Below are 21,290 nucleotides of genomic sequence, written 5' to 3' on the forward strand. Positions count from 1 at the left end.
TTCCTGAAACAGAAATACATCCTCAGTAAGTGGAGAATATATCACCTCATTACAAAACCATAGCATTCTTGCCAAGCCTGTGGGTCTTTATGAATATAGGGAAATAAATCAGGCCAATGAAAGAGGATAATTAGTGGGGAGTAAGAACCTTTTCTTAGCAAAATCTCGTGTACTATGGGCTGTATTTTTTAAATTACACACCACACTGCAACGTTTTACGTTTTACTGGAATAACTTTTCAGCAGGGCTTCTAGAGGCCAGAAGTTGCCTGACTCTGTGTTGATGAGGTCCTATGTTTCATGTTAATGTGCTAAAGCTAGACTCTTTTAAGCAAATGCACCCCCAAAACCTGCATTTTAGAACTCTGAGGGAGCTCATTCTCTGAAAATGCACAGAATCCTTGTGGCTATAATGTAAGAACTCTTTCAACCAAACTAATGGGTGGCCCAGTTCCCTTTTTTTCGCAGTCCTTTTTAGGAGCAGGGAGTTTTATTTGAGGAGGGTGTTGGAATTTTTGTCTGTTTGTTTTTTATACAACTAGTGACTAATTTGCAGTGATCAGCCCAAAGATAAGTGCTGTCTAAAAGAAGCTGAACTCGAAATATCATACAGACTTTTTCTATGCAACAAACTATTACTGGAAGACTTAGGAAATAGGGATTTAGGCTAATTTTGCTTTAAACAGGAAAATAAACCTTCTATAGTTAAAAACAAACACAATCATACCAAACAACTAAAAGACAACTATATCTGAGCATCAGCCCACTGTAGAGATCCATATCCTGAAGACCTGAGGACAGAGTGTTTGCTCCTACGAAGATGTGGATGCACTTCCTGTCCTCTGCACACAACCTCTGGAAACCTTGACATTTGACTTAAAAAATTAAACCTCTAAAATTTACAAGAAAACATAAGTTTAGTGCAATGAAATAAAAATTTTCAGGACATTGTTGCTTTTCATCATTTATTCTAAAATGATAAGCATATTCTATAGTGGCTAGAAATAACATTTTGTTACAGGAAGCATAAAAAGACTTCTTTACTATGTATCCCTAAAACTGGTCTTTTTTTTGCCTCTGTTTAGGTTGTGTTGATGGGAAATAGCTTGAACTGAATCAGGAGGCTAGAATGTGATCACTTGGCCCCTCTGTTCTTCTGGAAGTTTTTTATTACTTTTTTTTTTTAATGACACTTTGTGGCAGAACCTCTGACCAATTGAAAGAATAATCAGATAGATTAGCCCAGACCAGTGTGTCTGTGAATGTTTCACATTTTCCATCTAATGGTGCTGCATTTTTACTCCCAGTTATTGACTGGTATTGACTTTGGATGTTGAGTAAATAGGTAATGAACTGGCTAACTAAGTCTTCTGACCTCTGGCTTTAAAGTTGGGTCAGTTTTACTGACCTAACACTGGTGTGTTTTCTGGTTATAGAAAAGTAGAGTGATCTAAGGGAGTTCCCTGGACTTGTACCAGCAGGTCACACTGTGAACTGTTCAGGTGAAGCAGAAACAGTCACTCCTTAGTGGCAGCTGGATAGAGGGGAAAGAGCCCTGAGCTGAGAGTCAGGTACCTACTGCGAGCCTGCAGTGTGGCCTTGAGCTAATTTTAGAACTCTGCTGTCCCTAAAAAGCTAGGTTACTTCTTGCTTCAAATGTCTAATCTCTTTACATTATTTTTCATTTTTTTAATAAATAGCTTTAAATTTAAAGAAGAGTTGCAAAATTCATGGAAATGATTCAATTCTCATGCACCCTTCACCTGATAGTCCTTTAATGATAACATCTAACATACTCATGATAAATTTATCACAATTATGAAATTAATATTGTTACCTTGTTCAGTTACTAAATCATGCCTGACTCTTTGTGACCTCATGGACTGCAGCACACCAGGCTTCTCTGTCCTTCACTATATCCTGGAGTTTGCTCAAACTCATGTCCATTGAGTCGGTGCTGCCATCCAACCATCTCATCCTCTGTCGCCCCCTTCTCCTCCTGCCCTCAATCTTTCCCAGCCTCAGGGTCTTTTCCAATGAGTAGCCAAAGTATTGGAGCTTCAGCATCAGTCGTTCCAACGAATATTTAGAGTTGATTTCCTTTAGGATTGACTGGTTTTATCTCCTTGCAGTTCAAAGAACTCGCAAGAGTCTTCTGCACCATAGTTCGAAAGCATCAGTTCTTCAGTGCTCAGCTTTCTTTATGGACCAACTCTCACATATGAACATGACTACTAGAAAAACTATAGCTTTGACTAAAGGGACTTTGTGGGCACAGTGATGTCTCTGCTTTTTAATATACTATCTACATTTGTCATAGCTTTTTTTCCAATGAGCTAGTGTCTTTTCATTTCATGGTTGCAATCATCATGCACAGTGATTTTGGAGCCCAAGAAAATTAAATCTGCCACTGTTTGTATTTTTTCCCTCCATCTATTTGCCGCAAAGTGATCGGATCAGATGCCATGATCTTAGTTTTATGATATTGAGTTTTAAACCAGCTTTTTTACTTCCTCTATCACCTTCATCAAGAGGCTCTTTAGTTCCTCTTTGCTTTCTGCCATTTGGGTAGTAGTATCTGCATATCTGAGGTTATTGATATTTCTCCTGGCAATCTTGATTCCAGCTTGTGATTCATCAAGTCTGGCATTTTGCACGATGTACTCTGCATATAAATTAAATAATCAGAGTGACAGCATACAGCCTTAATGTACTCCTTTCCCAATTTTGAACCAGTTCTTTGTTCCATGTCCAGTTCTAACTGTTGGTTCTTAACCTGCATACAGGTTTCTCAGGAGCCAGGTAATCTGGTCTAGTATTCCCTTCTCTTTAAGAATTTTCCACAGTTTCTTGTGATCCACACAATCAAAGATTTTAGCATAGTCACAGAAGCAGAAGTAGATGTTTTTTTCTGAAATTCTCTTGCTTTTTCTATGAGCCTACAGACATTGGCAGTTTGATCTCTAGTTTCTATGCCTTTTCTAAATCTGACTTGTACATCTGGAAGTTCTCGGTTCACATACTGATGAAGCCTAGCTTGAACTATTTTGAGCATTATCTTGCTAACATGTGAAATGAGTGCAATTGTGTGGTAGTTTGAACATTATTTGTCATTGCCTTTCTTTGGGATTGGAATGAAAACTGACTTTTTCCAGTCCTGTGGCCACTGATGAGTTTTCCAAATTTGCTGGCATATTGAGTGCAGCACTTTCACAGCATCATCTTTCAGGATTTGGAATAGCTAGAATCCCATCAACTCCACTAGCTATGTTTGTAGTACTGCTTCCTAAGGCCCCTTGACTTCACACTCGAGGATGTCTGGCTCTAGGTGAGTGATCACACCATCATGGTCATCCTGATATTAGGACTTTTTTGAACAGTTCTGTGTATTATTCTTGACACTTCTTCTTAAATCTCTTCTTCTTCTGTTAGGTCCTTGCCACTTCTGTCCTTTACTGTACTCATCTTTGCATGAAATGTTCCCTTGGTATCTCCAATTTTCTTTAAGAGATCTCTAGACTTTCCCATTCTATTGTTTTCCTCCATTTCTTTGCATTGTTCAGTTAAGAAGGCTCTTTGTCTCTTCTTGCTATTTTTTGAAACTCTATATTCACTTATGTATATCTTTCCGTTTCTCCTTTGCCTTTAGCATCTCTTCTTTTCTCATCTGTTCGTAAGGCCTCTTCAGAAAACTATTTTTCCTTCTTGCATTTCTTTTTCTTGGGGATGCTTTTGATCACCACCTCCTGTACAGTGTTACAAATCTCTGTCCATAGTTTTCAGGCTCTCTGTCTCTCCGATCTAATCCCTTGAATCTATTTGTCATTTCCACTGTATAATCACAAGGGATTTGATTTACATCATACATGAATGGCCCAGAGGTTTTCTCTACTTTCTTCAATTTGAGTCTGAATTTTGCAATTAGAAGCAATAAGAAGTTCATGATCATGAAATTAACATTGTATGCATATAATCTTATTTTATATAAGATTTGTTTAAAAGGATGCAGTCACCTGAATGTCTTATAGATTGAGAAATACACACAAAGGATTTTAACAGAAAATTTGTTTGTGGGAATGTGAGTTAGTGCATCCTTAGAACTCCCACTGCAGTTCAATTGAAATGTTTCTAATAAGAATTTTTGTTCTCTTCTTTAAAAATAACATTCTATGCCCAGATTTTCTTGGTCTTGTTAATGGGAAACAAACTGAATTAAAAGGTCACAGTTTTATTTATACTTAGATTGACTTCTCAGATAAACAAGTAAAACTAAAATATCCATCCAGTGTTTCCCAGCTCCCCAGCCAATCAAACATGAAAAAAAAAAAAAAAAAATCTAACTATTTTAGATACCTTTTCTGTTGGGATAATGTTTGTTTCCTCAGACCCCTTTCTTGGCTGTTGGAGAGTTTTTGTTTTATTTTGTTTGGTCTATTGTTTGTTTGTTTGCTTGTTTGTAAATAAGAGGCAGATTTTAGGCCTCTGACATTTCTTCCGATAAGCTCTCAACTCTCAGCTACAGGAATGGGAGCTTCCTCCCTGCTAGAGTTTTTCACTGCTTTTCTTTCCATACTTACTGTGGGACTTTTCTTCTGTGGAGCACAGGCTCTAGGCACACAGGCTTTAGTGGCTGTGACCTGCGGGCTCATAGTGGGGGCTTAGTAGCTGTGGCACCAGACTCAGTTGCTCCGCAGCGTGTGGAATCTTCTCGGACCAGGGATCAAACCTGAGTCCCCTGCATTGGCAGGCAGATACCTATCCACTGTCCCACCAGAGAAGTCTGCCCATTTTCTGATGGGGATTTCTTTTTTATATAGAACTATATGTGCGCTGTATATTTTGGACATGAATCCCTTGTTGGTCACTTTGTTTACAAATATTTTCTCCCATTCTGTGGGTTGTCTTTTTAGTTTGTTCATACCAAATGTTTTTTTTAACACTTTATTAAGAGTCAAGGCATGTGCTAAATACTCTGAATGTAGAGCTAAATGCATACTCAAATAATTTATAGTTAAGGAAATAAAATGGAAAGGAACTTCAAATTACTAGGTAATAAGATCTAGGGTAGGTATATGAACCAAATCAGAGGAAACACAGAGAATGACAAAACCTACCTAAATGAGTTAAATAAGCTTCACAAAGGAAATAACATTTTAGTTTCCAGAATAAAAAAAAAGCAGAAACACATCTCAAAAATCAAAAAGTGTGGTTCTCTACAGCCTTTTAATATAGGGGAAAGTATCCCAACCTATTTCTCTAGCTCCCAAGAATGTTACTGTGTTATTTACAAACATAAGGGACTGTAATTTCCTTATAATACTATGTTCTTTAAAAAATTGCATGAATGCAGTTTCAAATATGGTCACAAAAGACTGAAAATTTTACAAGCTTCAACAGTATTTAATTGAATTCAGAAATGAAAGTTTCAGTGACAGCAAACCCATTCTACAGTCCCAAGTATGGTGGTGTTTTGTTACTGTTTATTTTTTTCCATGATATTACCAGAATTTTAATGATAAAACTGAAAAATTATAAAATACATCTATGGCTCCAAATAATGCACTTAACCAAAGTGAAACTGAAAGTCCCTCAGTCAAGTCCGACTCTTTGAGACCCCATGGACCATACAGTTCATGGAATTCTCCTGGCCAGGATACTGGAGTGGGTAGCCTTTTCCTTCTCCAGGGGATCTTCCCAACCCAGGGATCAAACCCAGGTCTCCCGCATTGCAGGTGGATTCTTTACCAGCTGAGCCATAAGGGAAGCCACTTTTTTTTTTTTTTTTTAACCAGGTAAGTACTAAATCTGACTCCTTTGGAAATGTGTGAATTTAAAGTTTGTGTGTCTCATTGGGAAACAAGGATTAGCAAAGCTTCCACAAGTTGACAAAAATGAACTGATTTTTCTTTAATTGTATTTTTAAATGTCTATAGCCAGCTAAGTGTTTATTGGCTCTCAGTGGTTTATAAATTTAAGTGACAAGAACAGTCTGTCAGAGCTTTAGGGTTCATTTAATTAGAGGCTTGGCAATCCTCTTCCCTTCTTTGTCCTCTTCAAAATTCACAATACCAAAAATAATTGGTCAACAGTCTGATTTAAAAAAATATACACACACACAGGTAAAGGGAAAGAAACACACTGAGACAAAGACAGAAATGCAAAGAAAGAGCTGGAGGGAGTGGGGAGCGGAGCAAAGAGGTAAGATCTGTGTATTGAGCTTTCAGCTATGGTGCATGGTCAATGAGGGAATACCATTGTGGAGGAAATTTATATATTTTTTCCTTTATACATTTTGCAGACATGTTCTGTAATTTTCTTTATTTCTTATTCCCTCTCTTGTACCCCCTAACTTCATATACTTAGACTAATTTTTATAGTTCTGTTTTGCATGTATTAGATTTAGAATTATTCGATCATATAGCACAAATATTGAAGTGAATCAAAAAAGAAATGAAAAAAATATAATAGACCAGATAATAGCATAGTTACTTATTCCAGGGCCGTACAATATAGAATAAGGATGAAATAGTGTCCCTGTTGGTCAAGAACCTGTGCTTTTTCTTTTTTCAACTTTTTATTTTGTTTTGGAGGATAGCCAATTAGCAGTGTTGTGATAGTTTCTGGTGGACAGCAAAGGAACTCAGCCATACATATACATGTATCCATTCTCCCCCAAAATCCCCTCCCATCCAGGCTGCCACATAACACTGAGCAGAGGTCTCTGTGCTATACAATAGGTCCTTGTTGGTTATCCATTTTAAATATAGCAATGTGTACACATCCATCCCACACTCCCTATCCTTTCCCCTGAAGAGCTTATGCTTTGAATTTGGCCCCTATGTTTGTCTGCTTTGTGACAGACTTGCTTGGACAAGTGTCTTGAGTTCTCCTAGCCCCAGTTCCTCCAATGGAGGAAAAGTTCAGTGAATACAATATTGATACATGTTAGCTATTTGGAGAACCCTCAAGAAGCTCTCTCTCATAGGGGTGCAAGAACCCAGATGGAAGTTTCCAGAGTTTAATATTTCTTCAACCCATAAAAAGTTTCCATCAAGTCATGGTAACCAGCAATTATTTCTCGAAGACAAAAGCAAAAAACTATTGAGTATTTCCATCTACTACTAACTGCATTTTATATAAGAAAAGGATATAAGAAGACAGAATAAAAGACAGTCTCATAATTGAATACAGGACAATCTCAATTAACTATATTAACATGTCATTGTATTTTCTCCGTTTTGCCAAAAATGCTTGTGACTACCTTACAACTCTTCTCTTCACACATTTCATAGTGCATGCCAAGAAAAATAAGATCTGAGAGCCACAGGCCAGGGCTTAATGAGGTCCACTTGACTTTAGTACTGTCTGGTTTAAAATCATAAAACTAATACAGCTTGTGCATCTTCAAGATGAGTCAGTATATATATATATATATATGTCCCTTTTCTTCCTCACTTTCTCTTCCTCCTATATTCCAACATCCAATCATTATTCTAGTTTGTTCCTATTAGTACTAGAGTTTTAATTCTTCTATATATATTTCCCTTTTCCTCCTTATGCCCAGTCTTTCTCCAGTTACCCTTTTCACCATGTTTCTCCTAGAATATGTAAGGAGAACAACAAGAGGTAAAGGATAGGAGATATTTAAGGTATCTTCACCTTTCCTTTTGCCTTGTTTATCAACAGTTTCATTTCTGTGATAAATAGTCTGTCTTAAAGATATTAAACCCATGAGTCTGTGTTCATCTGCTCACTACATTATGATTATATCATTAGAGGCCAGAGAATGATAGATGGCAGATGACATCACAGGGTAAACTGAGGCTCAGACATAGATGAGTCCCATTCAGACAGGAAGAAGATGAGGAAAGTTCATCTCTTCTGGTCTTTGGTGAATTGTGGGAAGAAGATAGGAAATGTACAAAAAGCAGGTGGTGAAATATGTGTCCTGATGACCTTTCTTTCGTGAGTCAAGGAGGGAAGAAACCAAGTAGGGTTTATGGAAAGTCAAGGCAATGGCACCCCACTCCAGTACTCTTGCCTGGAAAATCCCATGGATGGAGGAGCCTGGTGGGCTGCAGTCCATGGGGTCTCTGAGGGTCGGACACAACTGAGCAACTTCACTTTCACTTTTCACTTTCATGCATTGGAGAAGGAAATGGCAACCCACTCTAGTGTTCTTGCCTGGAGAATCTCAGGGACGGGGGAGCCTGGTGGGCTGCCGTCTATGGGGTCACACAGAGTTGGACATGACTGAAGTGACTTAGCAGTAGCAGCATGGAAAGTCAAAGCCAGAGGGTCATTGTGCATTTTCATTTGGGGTTCCAGGAAGAAACCAACTTGTAAGGCGATCCCATAACCCACTGGAAAGAGATGAAAAGGGGACCTAGGTCAGCAATCTGGAATCTCATTTAGTTCCAGGGGTGGTAGGTGGGGGAAAGGCAGTTTGTAGAAGTGTTTATGTAGTGTTGTGTCAAGGAATGCATTTGGCTAACTGATGATGTGAGCTGGCTGGTCCTGGGGAGCATCACTGCAGTGGGGCTGAGAGCACCAAAGAAGACATTCCAGTTTGGCACAATGGGATACCTGCCCAGATCTCAGGGTCTACTAGTACCATTCAATCCTGGTTCAGTGGGTCCTGTGGGAGCCCACAGAGAGTTTATCCAGGGAGGACTCAGGCATGAAGTTCTAGCCTGTTGCAGATCAAAGCAACATCTCCTAGAATCTCAACTTGCTCTGTTCCTGTCACCACATGCTCACATAAGCCCACTTCTGCCATATCCATAATGGTATATGAAGGAGGGAGAACAAAATTTAGACTGATTATTTATCCTAATGAGAAAGTTGAAACTTCTCATTTACAGAGAGGACGCCAGAATAGAATAATTTTTTCCTCAACAATCCAAAAGGATAAGATTAAGAGAAAAATTAAGTCAGGTAAGAACAATAAAGAAATGCCTTTTGTTTTCATGGATGAGCATGGTTTTTTACATTGGCCAGCTTGCAATACTTGCTTTCTGGGTAGCTCAAATGGTAAAGAATCTGCCTGCAATGTGGAAGACCTAGATTCAATCCCTGAGTCTGGAAGATAGATCCCTTGGAGAAGGGAATGGCAACCCACTCCAGTATTCTTGCCTGGAGAATCCCATGGACAGAGGAGCCTGGCAGGCTATAGTCCATGGGGTCACAGAGTTGGTTATGACTAAGAGACTAACATTTTCACTTTCAGCTTGCAATACAGGGTATCATGCCAGTCACAAAGTAGCTACATGACTTTACCAAACTTCCCAGGCTATGTCTTCCTCTGTGTCTTGTAGGGACCACTAGATATGAGCAAAAGCATCTTTATCTGCAAGTTTTGAGTGAGCGTTGATTAGAATTATGATCTAGATCTGATGCTCTCAACGTGCTTGCCAAGACTGGTCCTGGATTTTTAATCCTTTTAAGTCCATAAGATATGAGGGGAAAAGCCTTAATAACCGAAACATGTCACAAGACTTTCTCTCAAAATCATTACTGGACTGTCTACGAAAGCTAGAGTCATCAGTCTTGTGCAGTGAGGCATCTGATCATCCTATAATGGACAGCCCATTTTTGTCTGAATTTGAGAGGCAGTGTGACATATTATCATTATCTAAGACAAGCGTGTTTCTTTAAAAATTCAAATTCTATCCTTTAACTTTTTAACTTAAGACTATAAAATGTGAAAATATGAAAATAAAAAAGTGTTCAAAAGATAAGACCATAACTGGGAGGGGTATATAAATTTGCACTTTTGCCCATGTCATCGGGGCAGGCAGGACATCATAAAGTAAGTGCTAAGCTCTCTGCCTTTTAGAGCAGATTGGGCATGTGTATATATCTGCCAAAATTCCTGAGTTGAGGCTCCCTTCTGCCTCAACACAGAGCATCCTGACTTTATGATTGTTTCTATTTTGATTAAAATGTCAGGAGCTGCCATTTATTATGTAAAGTGTGTGCCAGTAGATTGTTCTATTATTCTTGAAAAACACACAATTACTTCTGGATCTCTCTTTCCTTCCCCCCAGTAGTATTGCCCTGCTGGGTGGAAAGACAGAAAATCTTGTTTAATTACACCCTTCATGATCCTGGCTTGAAGCCAGTCTTGTTTTACTCCAATTATAACCTTTCAAAACAAAGAGTAATGAGAGTTTAGAGGAACAAACTGACAAATAGTTTTTACCTGAAATAAGTTGAGATCTAAGAAGTAAAATAAAGAACAAAAAACTCTAGTCAGTGGATGTCGTATGTTTTCTTAATCTAGAATTTTCCATGGTTTGATAGAATATACAGTTGACCATTGAACAATGCAGGGATTAACCTACAGATAACTTATAGTTGGCTCTCCATATCTGCTTATTCAACCAATCACAGACTGTATGATTCTATAGTATTTACTAATGAAAAATATCCACAGATAAGTGAACCCATACAGTTCAAACTTGTGTTGTTCAAGAACCAACATAACATAAATAAAACTAAGACCATCTTAGAAAGAACTAAATAAATTTGCCTGACTTCCTGGCCTTGAATTATGTGCCTAGTTGTGCTAAAGGTCACTCCTTTGTCTGCTGTTCTTCAGTGGCTCCCACTGACTTGAAGATAAGCAAAAACATTCACCCACTACCTTAAAGTGGTTGATCTGGCCCCACATGAAGGCTCTAGCCTCTCACCTTGAATTACACTTGACCCTCCTTCCAATCCTTTGTTGTGTTTGTTTTTCCCTCTGCAAAGACCTTCACTGCCCCAGGCAAATAAGAATGGTGTCCTGAAAACAGCATCTCTGGTTCCCATAAATATGTGAGCAGCCTCAAGTCACAAGCCTGCTAATCCATGACAACAGACAGGTGGCACTGGAATAGGACTTGTCTGTACTAACAAAGCAATAAAAATTGAGATAGCGAAGGCCCCTTATGGACAAGGACCCCTTATGACAACCCTTCCCCCCAGAACTGGTGTTATCAAACACAAGTTTGTGTGCCTGCCACACAGTAAGGCCAGACAAATCAAAACATCAGAGTTTGCAGCAGAGAAAGATTTATTGCAGGGCCAAGCAAGGAGAATCAGTGACTCATGCTCAAAAACCCTGAATTCCTTAATGTTTCGGGAAGAGGTTTTTATAGGCAAAATTTGGGATGAGAGAGGCAGGGTGTGTGACTTTCTTCTGATTGATTGGTGGTGAGGTAACAGAGCAGTGCTCTGTGCTCAGCTCCACTTGGGTTGATGGCCTTACTTCCTGCAGAAGAACTCAAAGATGTGTTTAGGTGTGTTCCTTCAGGAGGAGCCAGGACCTTGCCCGACTGCTGCACGAGTGTTGGAGGGAGCGGTGTGCCCACAGGGTTCTATTTGGTTTCAGTAACACAACTGAACCAAGAGAATATTGCTTCTTGCATTCACAGTCTATTCAGCTGTTGTCCAGAAGCATGCCTGGACATGCATCCTCTGGCTGGTGGAGACCAGTGGAATATTCTCACTCGTCACAAAGCCAGGCTCTCAAGACATAGAACAGGATGAAAGGAAAACCTTGTACCTATACTTCTCCTTATGACAAGTAAAACAAAAGACAGAGACAAGAAGAAAAGATGACCATATGGGAGGAAGAGAACCAGTGGAAAACAGGAGTTCCCGTAGTAAATCTTTACCAAACTTGCTATACCCAAGGAACTTATTCACACAAATAGTTTCTCCTTCTAATCTACACTGGAAAAGGAAGAGACAAGACATTTTTACTTTCCTCTTTTGACCTAAAGAACACTGCAAAGCAAAATTCAGGAGAGCTGACTTTGGTAAACATTCTTAGTTTTCTCCTACTTCTGCCAGTTTTCCAGGATCTCATCTGCAGGCTCTAGAACAAGCGTGATATCTCAGAAAGTTCCACCTGGGTTGCCAAAATTGTGGGAAGGGAAAAGTAATTTTCCCTCTATAAGTTCTTGGCTCAGACACCCTGGTGATGAAAGATTAATATGGGGAAAAAAAAAGTTTAATGACATGTATACTTCCTGTATACATGGGAGGTAGCCAGAAAAACTGAGTAACTCCCTGAAATGGCCCAAGCCAACACCTTAAATATCATCTCTAGCTAAAAACAAAAGGTTTGGATGAGGAGTGCAGGGGAGGCCAGGCATATTATCAGGAAAAGCACAGTAAACAAAGGTAAGGTTGTATGTAGATTTGTCATTGCCTTCTGCATTGAAAAGAGTTTCTAGAAATTCAGCCTTCTTTACCTGGTACAGAGAGGGAGACCCCTTACATATTGAGATTTTAGTTACAAATGTAAATGTCTCTTTATAGAAAAGTAACATCTGCTTGGTTTTCAGAGCTTCTCCCTTGTCTGCTGTTTCTTAAAAATCATCAGCCTAAAATAAGCCTTATGCCGAAGGGATGTATTTTGGAGTGGTATGTTCTGCTCCTATTCAGTGCTTTTCTTTATCTTTGTGGATTTGTGCCTTTTTTTGGTCCATTTACTGCAGTTTTGTTAGCATTTCCAGAACAAGCAGAGATAGACATATGCGTTGAGTTGGCTGTTGAATCAGAAGCCTCCTCAATTTGCAGGCTACAACCATTCTTCCTTTTCTTGGTTTCCTTGACAGTGTCTTAGAAGCTGTACATGCTAGTCTCTTTTCTTGAAACATTCTTATCTGCTCTTTATGAATCATCCTATTCATTTGCTAACTCTCAGTTTAAACTTCACACACTCTGGCAAAGTCTAGCACACCCCAGGCTTCTACTGGTCTTCCTGTTACAAACTCATATAGCCCCTACTCATCTTTATTTTTGGATGCACTGGCTCAGATATCTTCCGCATTTGCCATTGCCCACAAAGGGGTGTAGGTTAGGTGAATCATCACAAATTCATTCCCTCCAAAACTATGTGCTCAGCCAGCAGAACGATGAGTAACTGCCTCTTTTACATTTGTTTGTAAAGGAGAGCCATCAAAGTCTCCTGGAGTCTCTCATTTTGGCCATATGCTTATTTATCCCATGCCTTTCTTTCTTCTGTTCATCCCAAGTCATTTCCAAAGGAGAATAATCTGTTCTTTTTTCTTTCGCAGTTTCAAAATTTTAGATTTCTGTTTTGCCCAAGGTTCTGCTACAGTCACACTCCAGTAGAACTTTGCTTTAGCGTGACACCTCCAGCCTGCAATCCCTATTCATTTTCTCAACCATAGTTATCATAATTCATAGAGGAATAAATTTCCCTTTCACCCAGTTCTCTATTTCATGGTTGCTTTCTATTCACAAAGGAAGATGAGTTTCCAGGTCTTTGGATTTTTTTCAAAAACACAACCTGACTCATTAATGATAATTTTCCTTGCCTGGCATCTGAGCTCAGGCACATTCACTCTGGAATAACAAAGCACAGACAAATTTGAAGTCCTTTGACAATCCAAGCACATACCCCTAACCTTGAATAAAAAATAGATGCTAATAAATTCAGGGTCTTAAAGATGTGAATTATAGTCATTTCACACTTCGTGGCAACTTCATGCTGAAGAAATAGCTTAAAACTTAATTACGATGCTTGTCCCTTCATTAAGTGCAGATGACATTCCTCAGATAGATTTTTGCAATGACATCTGAGGAAGGGAGTTGAGAAACTTATTAGTTATTCATGATGGAAAATATTGACTGTGTACTGATTAAAGGAATGAGTTGACACCCTTCTTAACATGATGCATCTGTCTGTTCATTTATGGTTCTCCCTGTGGTCTTCATTGAAAGCTCTTTGGGAAATGAAGAAAATGCCCTTCAGTATTTGAATACAGATGTATGTAAAATGTGCATGATGAGTGAGATTACAATGAAGAGCAGGAGGCACTGGGTTCCTGATTACTCACCCCTGCAGATGACGGGGCTGCTCAGTGAGGACCATCTGTGAGACACACAACCATAATGGAATAAACATGTCCTACTCTTGCTGCTTGAGGAGTATTACAATGCCTTCAATAATTCAGGGATTCATTCCAAAGTTTAAAGTCAGTTCTTAGTTAATGAAGTATAGAGAGTTTTGCTTCATGTCACATCATAATCTCATAGCTTCAGCCAAGTGGGGATTAAGTTAAGTGAACAGGGGAAGGTACAACCCCCTTCCCTCAATATTTGTTGTTGTTCAGTCTCTCTATCGTGTCTGACGCTTAGTGACCCCATGGACTGCACCACACCAGAATTCCTTGTCCGTACCAGGTCCTGGAGTTTGCTCAAACTCATGTCCATTGAGTTGATGATGCAATCTGTCATCCCCTTCTGCTCATGCCTTCAATCTTGCCCAGCACCAGGGTCTTCTCCAATGAGTCAGCTCTGTGCATTAGGTGGCCAAAGTATTGCATCTTCAGCTTCAGCATCAGCCCTTTCAATGAATGTTCAGGACTGATTTCCTTTAGAATAGACTGGTTGGATCTCCTTGCAGTCCAAGGGACTCTCAAGTGTCCTCTCCATAGTTCAAAAGCATCAATTCTTCAGCACTCAGCTTTTTTATGATCCAACTCTCACATCCATAACTACTGGAAAATCCATAGCTTTGACTATTATACTTTGTCGGCAAAGTAATGTCTCTGCTTTTTAATATGTTGTCTAGGTTGGTCATATCTTTTCTTCCAAGGAACAAGTGTGTTTTAATTTCATGGCTGCAGTCACCATCTGCAGTGATTTTGGAGCCCCCCAAAATTAAGTCTGTCACTGTTTCCACTGTTTCCCCATGGGTTTGCTATGAAGAGATGGGACTGGATGCCATGATCTTAGTTTTTTGAATGTTGAGTTTTAAGCCAACTTTTTCACTCTCCTCTTTCACTTTTATCAAGAGGCTCTTTAGTTCCTCTTCACTGTCTGCCCTAAGGGTGGTGTCATCTACATATCTGAGGTTATTGATATTTCTCCCGGCAATCTTTACTCCAGCTTGTGCTTCATCCAGTGTGGCATTTCGCTTGATGTACTCTGCATATAAGTTAAATAAGCAGGGTGACAATATATAGCCTTGCTGTACATCTTTCCCAATTTTGAAACAGTCTGTTGTTTCATGTCTGCTTCTAACTGTTAGCTTCTTTACCTGCATACAGATTTCTCGGGAGGCAGGTAAGGTGGCCTGGTATTCCCATCACTTTAAGAATTTTCCACAGTTTGTTGTGATCCACACAGTCAAAGGCTTTGGCATAGTTAATAAAGCAGAAGTAGATGTTCTTCTGGAACTATCTTGCTTTTTCTATGATCCAGTGGATGTTGGCAATTTGATCTCTGGTTCCTCTGTCTTTTCTAAATTCAGCTTGAACATCTAGAATTTCTTGGTTCATGCACTATTGAAGCCTACCTTGGATAATTTTGAGCATTACTTTGCTAGTGTGTGAGATGAGTGCAATTGTGCAGTAGTTTGAACATTCTTTGGCATTGCCTTTCTTTGGGATTGGAATGAAAACTGACCTTTTCCAGTCCTGTGGCCACTGCTGAGTGTTCTAAATTTGCTGACATGAGTACAGCACTTTACTAGCATCATCTTTTAGGATTTGAAATAGCTCAACTGAAATTTCATTACCTCCACTAGCTTTGATCATTCTGACGCTTCCTAAGGCTCACTTAACTTCACATTCCAGGATGTCTGGCTCTAGGTGAGTGATCACACCATTGTGGTTATCCGGGTCATAAAAATCTTTTTTGTATAGTTCTTCTGTGTATTCTTGCCACCTCTTCTTAATATCTTCTGCTTCTGTTAGGTCCATACTGTTTCTGTCCTTTATTGTGCCCATCTTTGCATGAAACGTTCCCTTGGTGTCTCTAATTTTCTTGAAGAGATCTCTACTCTTTCCCATTCTGTTGTTTTCCTCTAATTCTTTGCATTGATCACTGAAGAAGGCTTTCTTATCTCTTCTTGATATTCTTTGAAACTCTGCATTCAAATGGGTATATCTTTCCTCTTCTCCTTTTCCTTTCACTTCTCTTCTTTTCTTAGCTATTTATAAAGCCTTCTCAGACAACCATTTTGCCTTTTTGCATTTCTTTTTCTTGGGGATGATCTTGATAACTGCCTCCTATACAATGTCACAAATCTCCGTCCATATTTCTTCAATCACTCTATCAGATATAATCCCTTGAATCCTTTTCTCACTTCCACTGTATAATCATGAGGGATTTGATTTAGGCCACACCTGAATGGTCTAGTGGTTTTCCCTAATTTCTTCAATTATGTCTGAATTTTGCAATAAGGAGTTCATGATCTGAGCCAGAGTCAGCTCCTGGACATGTTTCTGCTGACTGTTTAGAGTTTCTCCATCTTCAGCTGCAAACAATATAGATTTCAGTATTGACCATCTGGTGATGTCCAGGTATAGAGTCATCTCTTGTGTTGATGGAAGACGGTGTTTACTATGATCAATGCAATCTCTTGGCAAAACTCTGTTATCCTTTGCCCTGCTTCATTTTGTACTCCAAGGCCAAGTTTGCCTGTTATTCCAGGTATCTCTTGACTTGCTACTTTTGCATTCCAGTCCCCTATGATGGAAAGGTCATCTTTTTTGGGTGTTAGTTCTAGAAGGTCTTATAGGTCTTCATAGAATTGTTCAACTTCAGCTTTCAGCATTAGTGGTTGGGGCATAGACTTGGATTACTGTGATATTGAATGATTTGCCTTGGAAGCAAACAGAGATCATTCTGTCATTTTTGAGATTGCACCCAAGTACTGCATTTCGGACTCTTCTGTTGACTATTAGGGCTATTCCATTTCTTCTACAGGATTTGTGCCCACATTAGTAGATATAATGATCAACTGATTTAAATTTGTCCATCCCAGTCCATTTTAGTTCATTGATTCTGAAAATGTCTATATTCACTCTTGCCATCTCCTATTTGACCACTTCCAATTTACCTTGATTCATGGACCAGGTTCCTATGCAATATTGTTCTTTACAGCATCATATTTTACTTCCATCACCAATTACATCTACAACTGGGCATCGTTTTTGCTTTAGCTCCATCTCTTCATTATTTCTGGAGCTATTTCTCCACTCTTATCCCATAGCATATTGGGCATCTATCAAACTGGCAAGTTCATCTTTCAGCATCATATCTTTTTGCCTTTGCATACTGTTCAGGGGTTCTCAGGGCAAGAATGCTGAATACTTTTTGCCATTCCCTGCTTCAGGAGACCACGTCTTGTCAGAACTCTCCACCATGACGTGTCCACCTTGGGTGGTCCTACATGGCTTGGCTCATAGTTTCATTGAGTGAGACAAGGCTGTGATCCATGTGATCAATTTAGTTAGTTTTCTGTGATTGTGGTTTTCATTCTGTCTGCCCTTTAATGGATAAGGAAAAGAGGCTTATGGAAACTCCCTGATGGGACGGACTCTCTGTGGAGGAATCTGGGTCCTGTTCTGATGGTTGGGTCCAGGCTCAGTAAATCTTTAATCCAATTTTCTTTCTTTTTTTTTAATTTTATTTTATTTTTAAACTTTACAATATTGTATTAGTTTTGCCAAATATCGAAATGAATCCGCCACAGGTATACCTGTGTTCCCCATCCTGAACCCTCCTCCCTCCCCATACCCTCCCTCTGGGTCATCCCAGTGCACCAGCCCCAAGCATCCAGTATCGTGCATAGAACCTGGACTGGCGACTCGTTTCATACATGATATTATACATGTTTCAATGCCATTCTCCCAAATCTCCCCACCCTCTCCCTCTCCCACAGAGTCCCTAAGACTGATCTATACATCAGTGTCTCTTTTGCTGTCTCGTACACAGGGTTATTGTTACCATCTTTCTAAATTCCATATATATGCGTTAGTATACTGTACTGGTGTTTTTCTTTCTGGCTTACTTCACTCTGTATAATAGGCTCCAGTTTCATCCACCTCATTAGAACTGATTCAAATGTATTCTTTTTAATGGCTGAGTAATACTCCATTGTGTATATGTACCACAGCTTTCTTATCCATTCATCTGCTGATGGGCATCTAGGTTGCTTCCATGTCCTGGCTATTATAAACAGTGCTGCGATGAACATTGGGGTACATGTGTCTCTTTCCCTTCTGGTTTCCTCAGTGTGTATGCCCAGCAGTGGGATTGCTGGGTCATAAGGCAGTTCTATTTCCAGTTTTTTAAGGAATCTCCACACTGTTCTCCATAGTGGCTGTACTAGTTTGCATTCCCACCAATAGTGTAAGAGGGTTCCCTTTTCTCCACACTCTCTCCAGCATTTATTGCTTGTAGACTTTTGGATCGCAGCCATTCTGACTGGCGTGAAATGGTACCTCATAGTGGTTTTGATTTGCATTTCTCTGCTAATGAGTGATGTTGAGCATCTTTTCATGTGTTTGTTAGCCATCTGTATGTCTTCTTTGGAGCAATGTCTATTTAGTTCTTTGGCCCATTTTTTGATTGGGTCATTTATTTTTTTGGAGTTGAGCTGTAGGAGTTGCTTATATATTTTTGAGATTAGTTGTTTGTCAGTTGCTTCATTTGCTATTATTTTCTCCCATTCTGAAGGCTGCCTTTTCACCTTGCTAATAGTTTCCTTTGTTGTGCAGAAGCTTTTAAGTTTAATTAGGTCCCATTTGTTTATTTTTGCTTTTATTTCCAATATTCTGGGAGGTGGGTCAAAGAGGATCCTGCTGTGATGTACGCTAACAGCAACCTCCTCCAAGAGGATTTACACCACAAGCCGGGCCTCCCAGGTCTGCTGCAGCCAGAGTCCCTGTGCCCATGGCAAGCCACCACTGCTCCGTGCCCCCACAGGAGACACTCAAACACTGAAAGGCAGGTCTGGCTCAGTCTCTGTGGAATCTCTAGGTCCTGGTGCACACAAGGTTCTGTTTGAGTCAAGCATCTCTGACGGGTACGGGGTTTTGATTGTAAACGTGATTTTGCCTCTCATACTGTCTTGCTGGGGCTTCTCCTTTGCCCTTGGACTTGGGTATCTTATTTTGGTGGGATCCAACATTCTCCTATCGATGGTTGTTCAGCACTGAGTTGCAGTTTTGGAGTTCTCACAGGAGATGTGCATATGTCCTTCTACTCTGCCATCTTGGAGTAAAGTGAAGACTGCCAAGTATGTCACCAGCCAGCCTTCTTTTTTCACCTACAGAAACTACTATGGGACCAATTATGGGCACTGGTCTTGACCACCCTGGTGACAAGGGTCACGCTTATGAAAGGATGTGGATCAAAATCGGGCCCAATGGCTCTCTCATAATTCTAGCAAGAAAATGAAATTACAGCTAAACTCTTATGAGGTTTTGGATTTTTTTCATTTTCACATTGACTGTTTTGCCCATTTATTTTTACATATCCCATAAGTTTTTGACCCTCCATTGAAGTACACCCTTAGGAGTTACATTGTTTTCTTCCCCTGAAGGCCACAGCCAGTGCTTATTTTTCATGAGGGTTGAATGGATTTTACCTCATAACCACAGGCTGCTGCCACTGAACTCTTGCTTCCTGCCTGCACCCTATTGCTGGGCAAGATTAACCTGTAAGGTATACTGACTGCTGTGGCTTTTCTAATAGACCTAATTCTCTTTGGTTATAACAGTTAGACACCTCTGTGGCCATGAAAAGCAAACCCTAGGAGGATTTTCCAGAAGGCTTTGTCACTTGACCAGACCCTACGAATGAGGTCTAGTGGACGAATAGCGCACAGGTCCAAGTGCTGTTTCCATGGATCTGATCATCCTTCTCCTCCTGGTGTAGGGAGAGATGCCCCTTACGAATGGAGATTTCCTTTAGAAATGTGAATGTCTCTTACAGAAGGATAACTTCTACTTGGTTTTCAGAGCTTTTCCTATGTCTACAGTTTCTTAAAAATAATCAGCTAAAAAGAATCCTTATGCAAGACAGGCATATTTTGGGGTGGTATATTCTGTCCTCCTTCAACAGCAGGAAAAGCCCCAGATTCATCTTTCTGGCCGTTGCCTCAGTGAAATGAGGCAAATGAGGAAATGTCTGTTATCACAAATACAGCCAGAGCATGGGAAAATGCACAAAAGCAGATCGACAAAGTTTACGTTTCAGTCACAATCTACTAACCTTTGGGACTTATCTCAAAAACAGAGATTTGCTGGAGCCAACCAGAAAGCATAGAACACTGTTCTTAAAGACCTTTTGCATCGTGTAATTATTATTCATTTATTCACTTGTTTTTTATTTATCTCCCTTACTGGGATGCAAACACTAAGCCAGCGATTTTCATATTAGAAGCACTTGAGTTGAAAAATAATTCTGATTCCTAGTCCCTATTCCAAAACAGTTAAATTAAAGTTTCTACAGGTACAACCCAAATGTTGATATTGTTTAGGTATAACCAAACATAGGTTCATACACTCACAGTTCAACAACCAATAAATTGAGGGGCAAGTTTCAGTAGAAAAGAAAGATACAGAAAAACCCCTACAAACAAACAAGTTCCAATCTGAGAGCACATTTGTAAGTCCAACAAAGTTAGCTTAGGCACCCAACCATCAAAATCACCTGTATAGTACTGCACTGTAATAGGTCTATAATACTTTTCACACAAATAATACATAAAAGACAAACACAAAAAATAAAATATTTTTAACTTTACAGTACCTTGAAACATTCAATAGTATAGTACAACAGCTGGTATACGGGGTTGTCATAGGGTGAACAGGCAGGAGGAGTTACTGACTGCTGGAGGTGAGAGATAGCAGAGCTGAAGGATCATCAGCAATAGGAAACAGAGGGCAAGCTACAATTTCACACACAGCTGATACTGATGGCACCTGATATTGATGGTTCCAGTTCACTGCTGGAACCAGATGCACATTCACAGCTTTGAAAGTTGTCACCTTGAAAGTTCATACGTAGGGGACCTACTGTACTTTATTCAGAAAAGCTGGCAATCTGGAGAGATGGTGGACTTCTCTCAGGAGACCAACTGCAAAGATTCTGCTCAGCCATTAACAGTTTTTTAAAGGGAAATAGGAAAGACTGTCTCAGTTCATCATTAGGTCAGGAGGTAATATTCTTCATCAGCTTTCCATTGTGTGCAAACCTGCTGACTTCTCCTGATCTTTGGAATGCTGTCTTGCTCACATGGTCTGTCTGCAATTGGGTGTCCTCTTGCCCTCATGGTCCACCTGCCATAACTGAGGGGAAGCTAGGCGTTGAGAGTCAGTCATTGTTTAACTACTTAATTCTTCATTCTAATCCAGGAAAGGAATCAACAGGTTAGGTAAGGTATTGTGTATATTTAGTAAATCAGAAATCAGGAGCTAAGTTAACTGTTGTTTTATGGTCTCATTGTTTATGATTAAGGTCTAAAGAAAA

The 21,290-nt window shown here is 39.7% G+C and overlaps 1 protein-coding gene across 14 annotated transcripts in view; it reads left to right on the plus strand.

Moving 5' to 3' along the window:
• The window catches only part of SGCD (sarcoglycan delta), a 695,743-nt gene that overhangs the window by 586,940 nt on the left and 87,513 nt on the right, over positions 1 to 21,290 (plus strand). Inside the window, exon 8 of one of the 14 annotated variants that reach the window (XM_086412610.1) lies at positions 1,085 to 19,822. The exons of the other annotated variants lie outside the window; for them this stretch is intronic. Coding sequence (XP_086268736.1) covers positions 1,085 to 1,094 — 10 coding nt within the window. The 3' untranslated portion in view covers positions 1,095 to 19,822. Of the gene's footprint in view, positions 1 to 1,084; positions 19,823 to 21,290 lie in introns of those variants that run through there. 14 annotated transcript variants of the gene reach the window in all.

Source organism: Bos grunniens, chromosome 7 (assembly GCF_055505025.1).
Source record: "Bos grunniens cultivar Pamir isolate PY7600 chromosome 7, Bosgru_T2T1.0, whole genome shotgun sequence".
In the NCBI taxonomy this organism is placed as follows: Eukaryota; Metazoa; Chordata; class Mammalia; order Artiodactyla; family Bovidae; genus Bos; species Bos grunniens.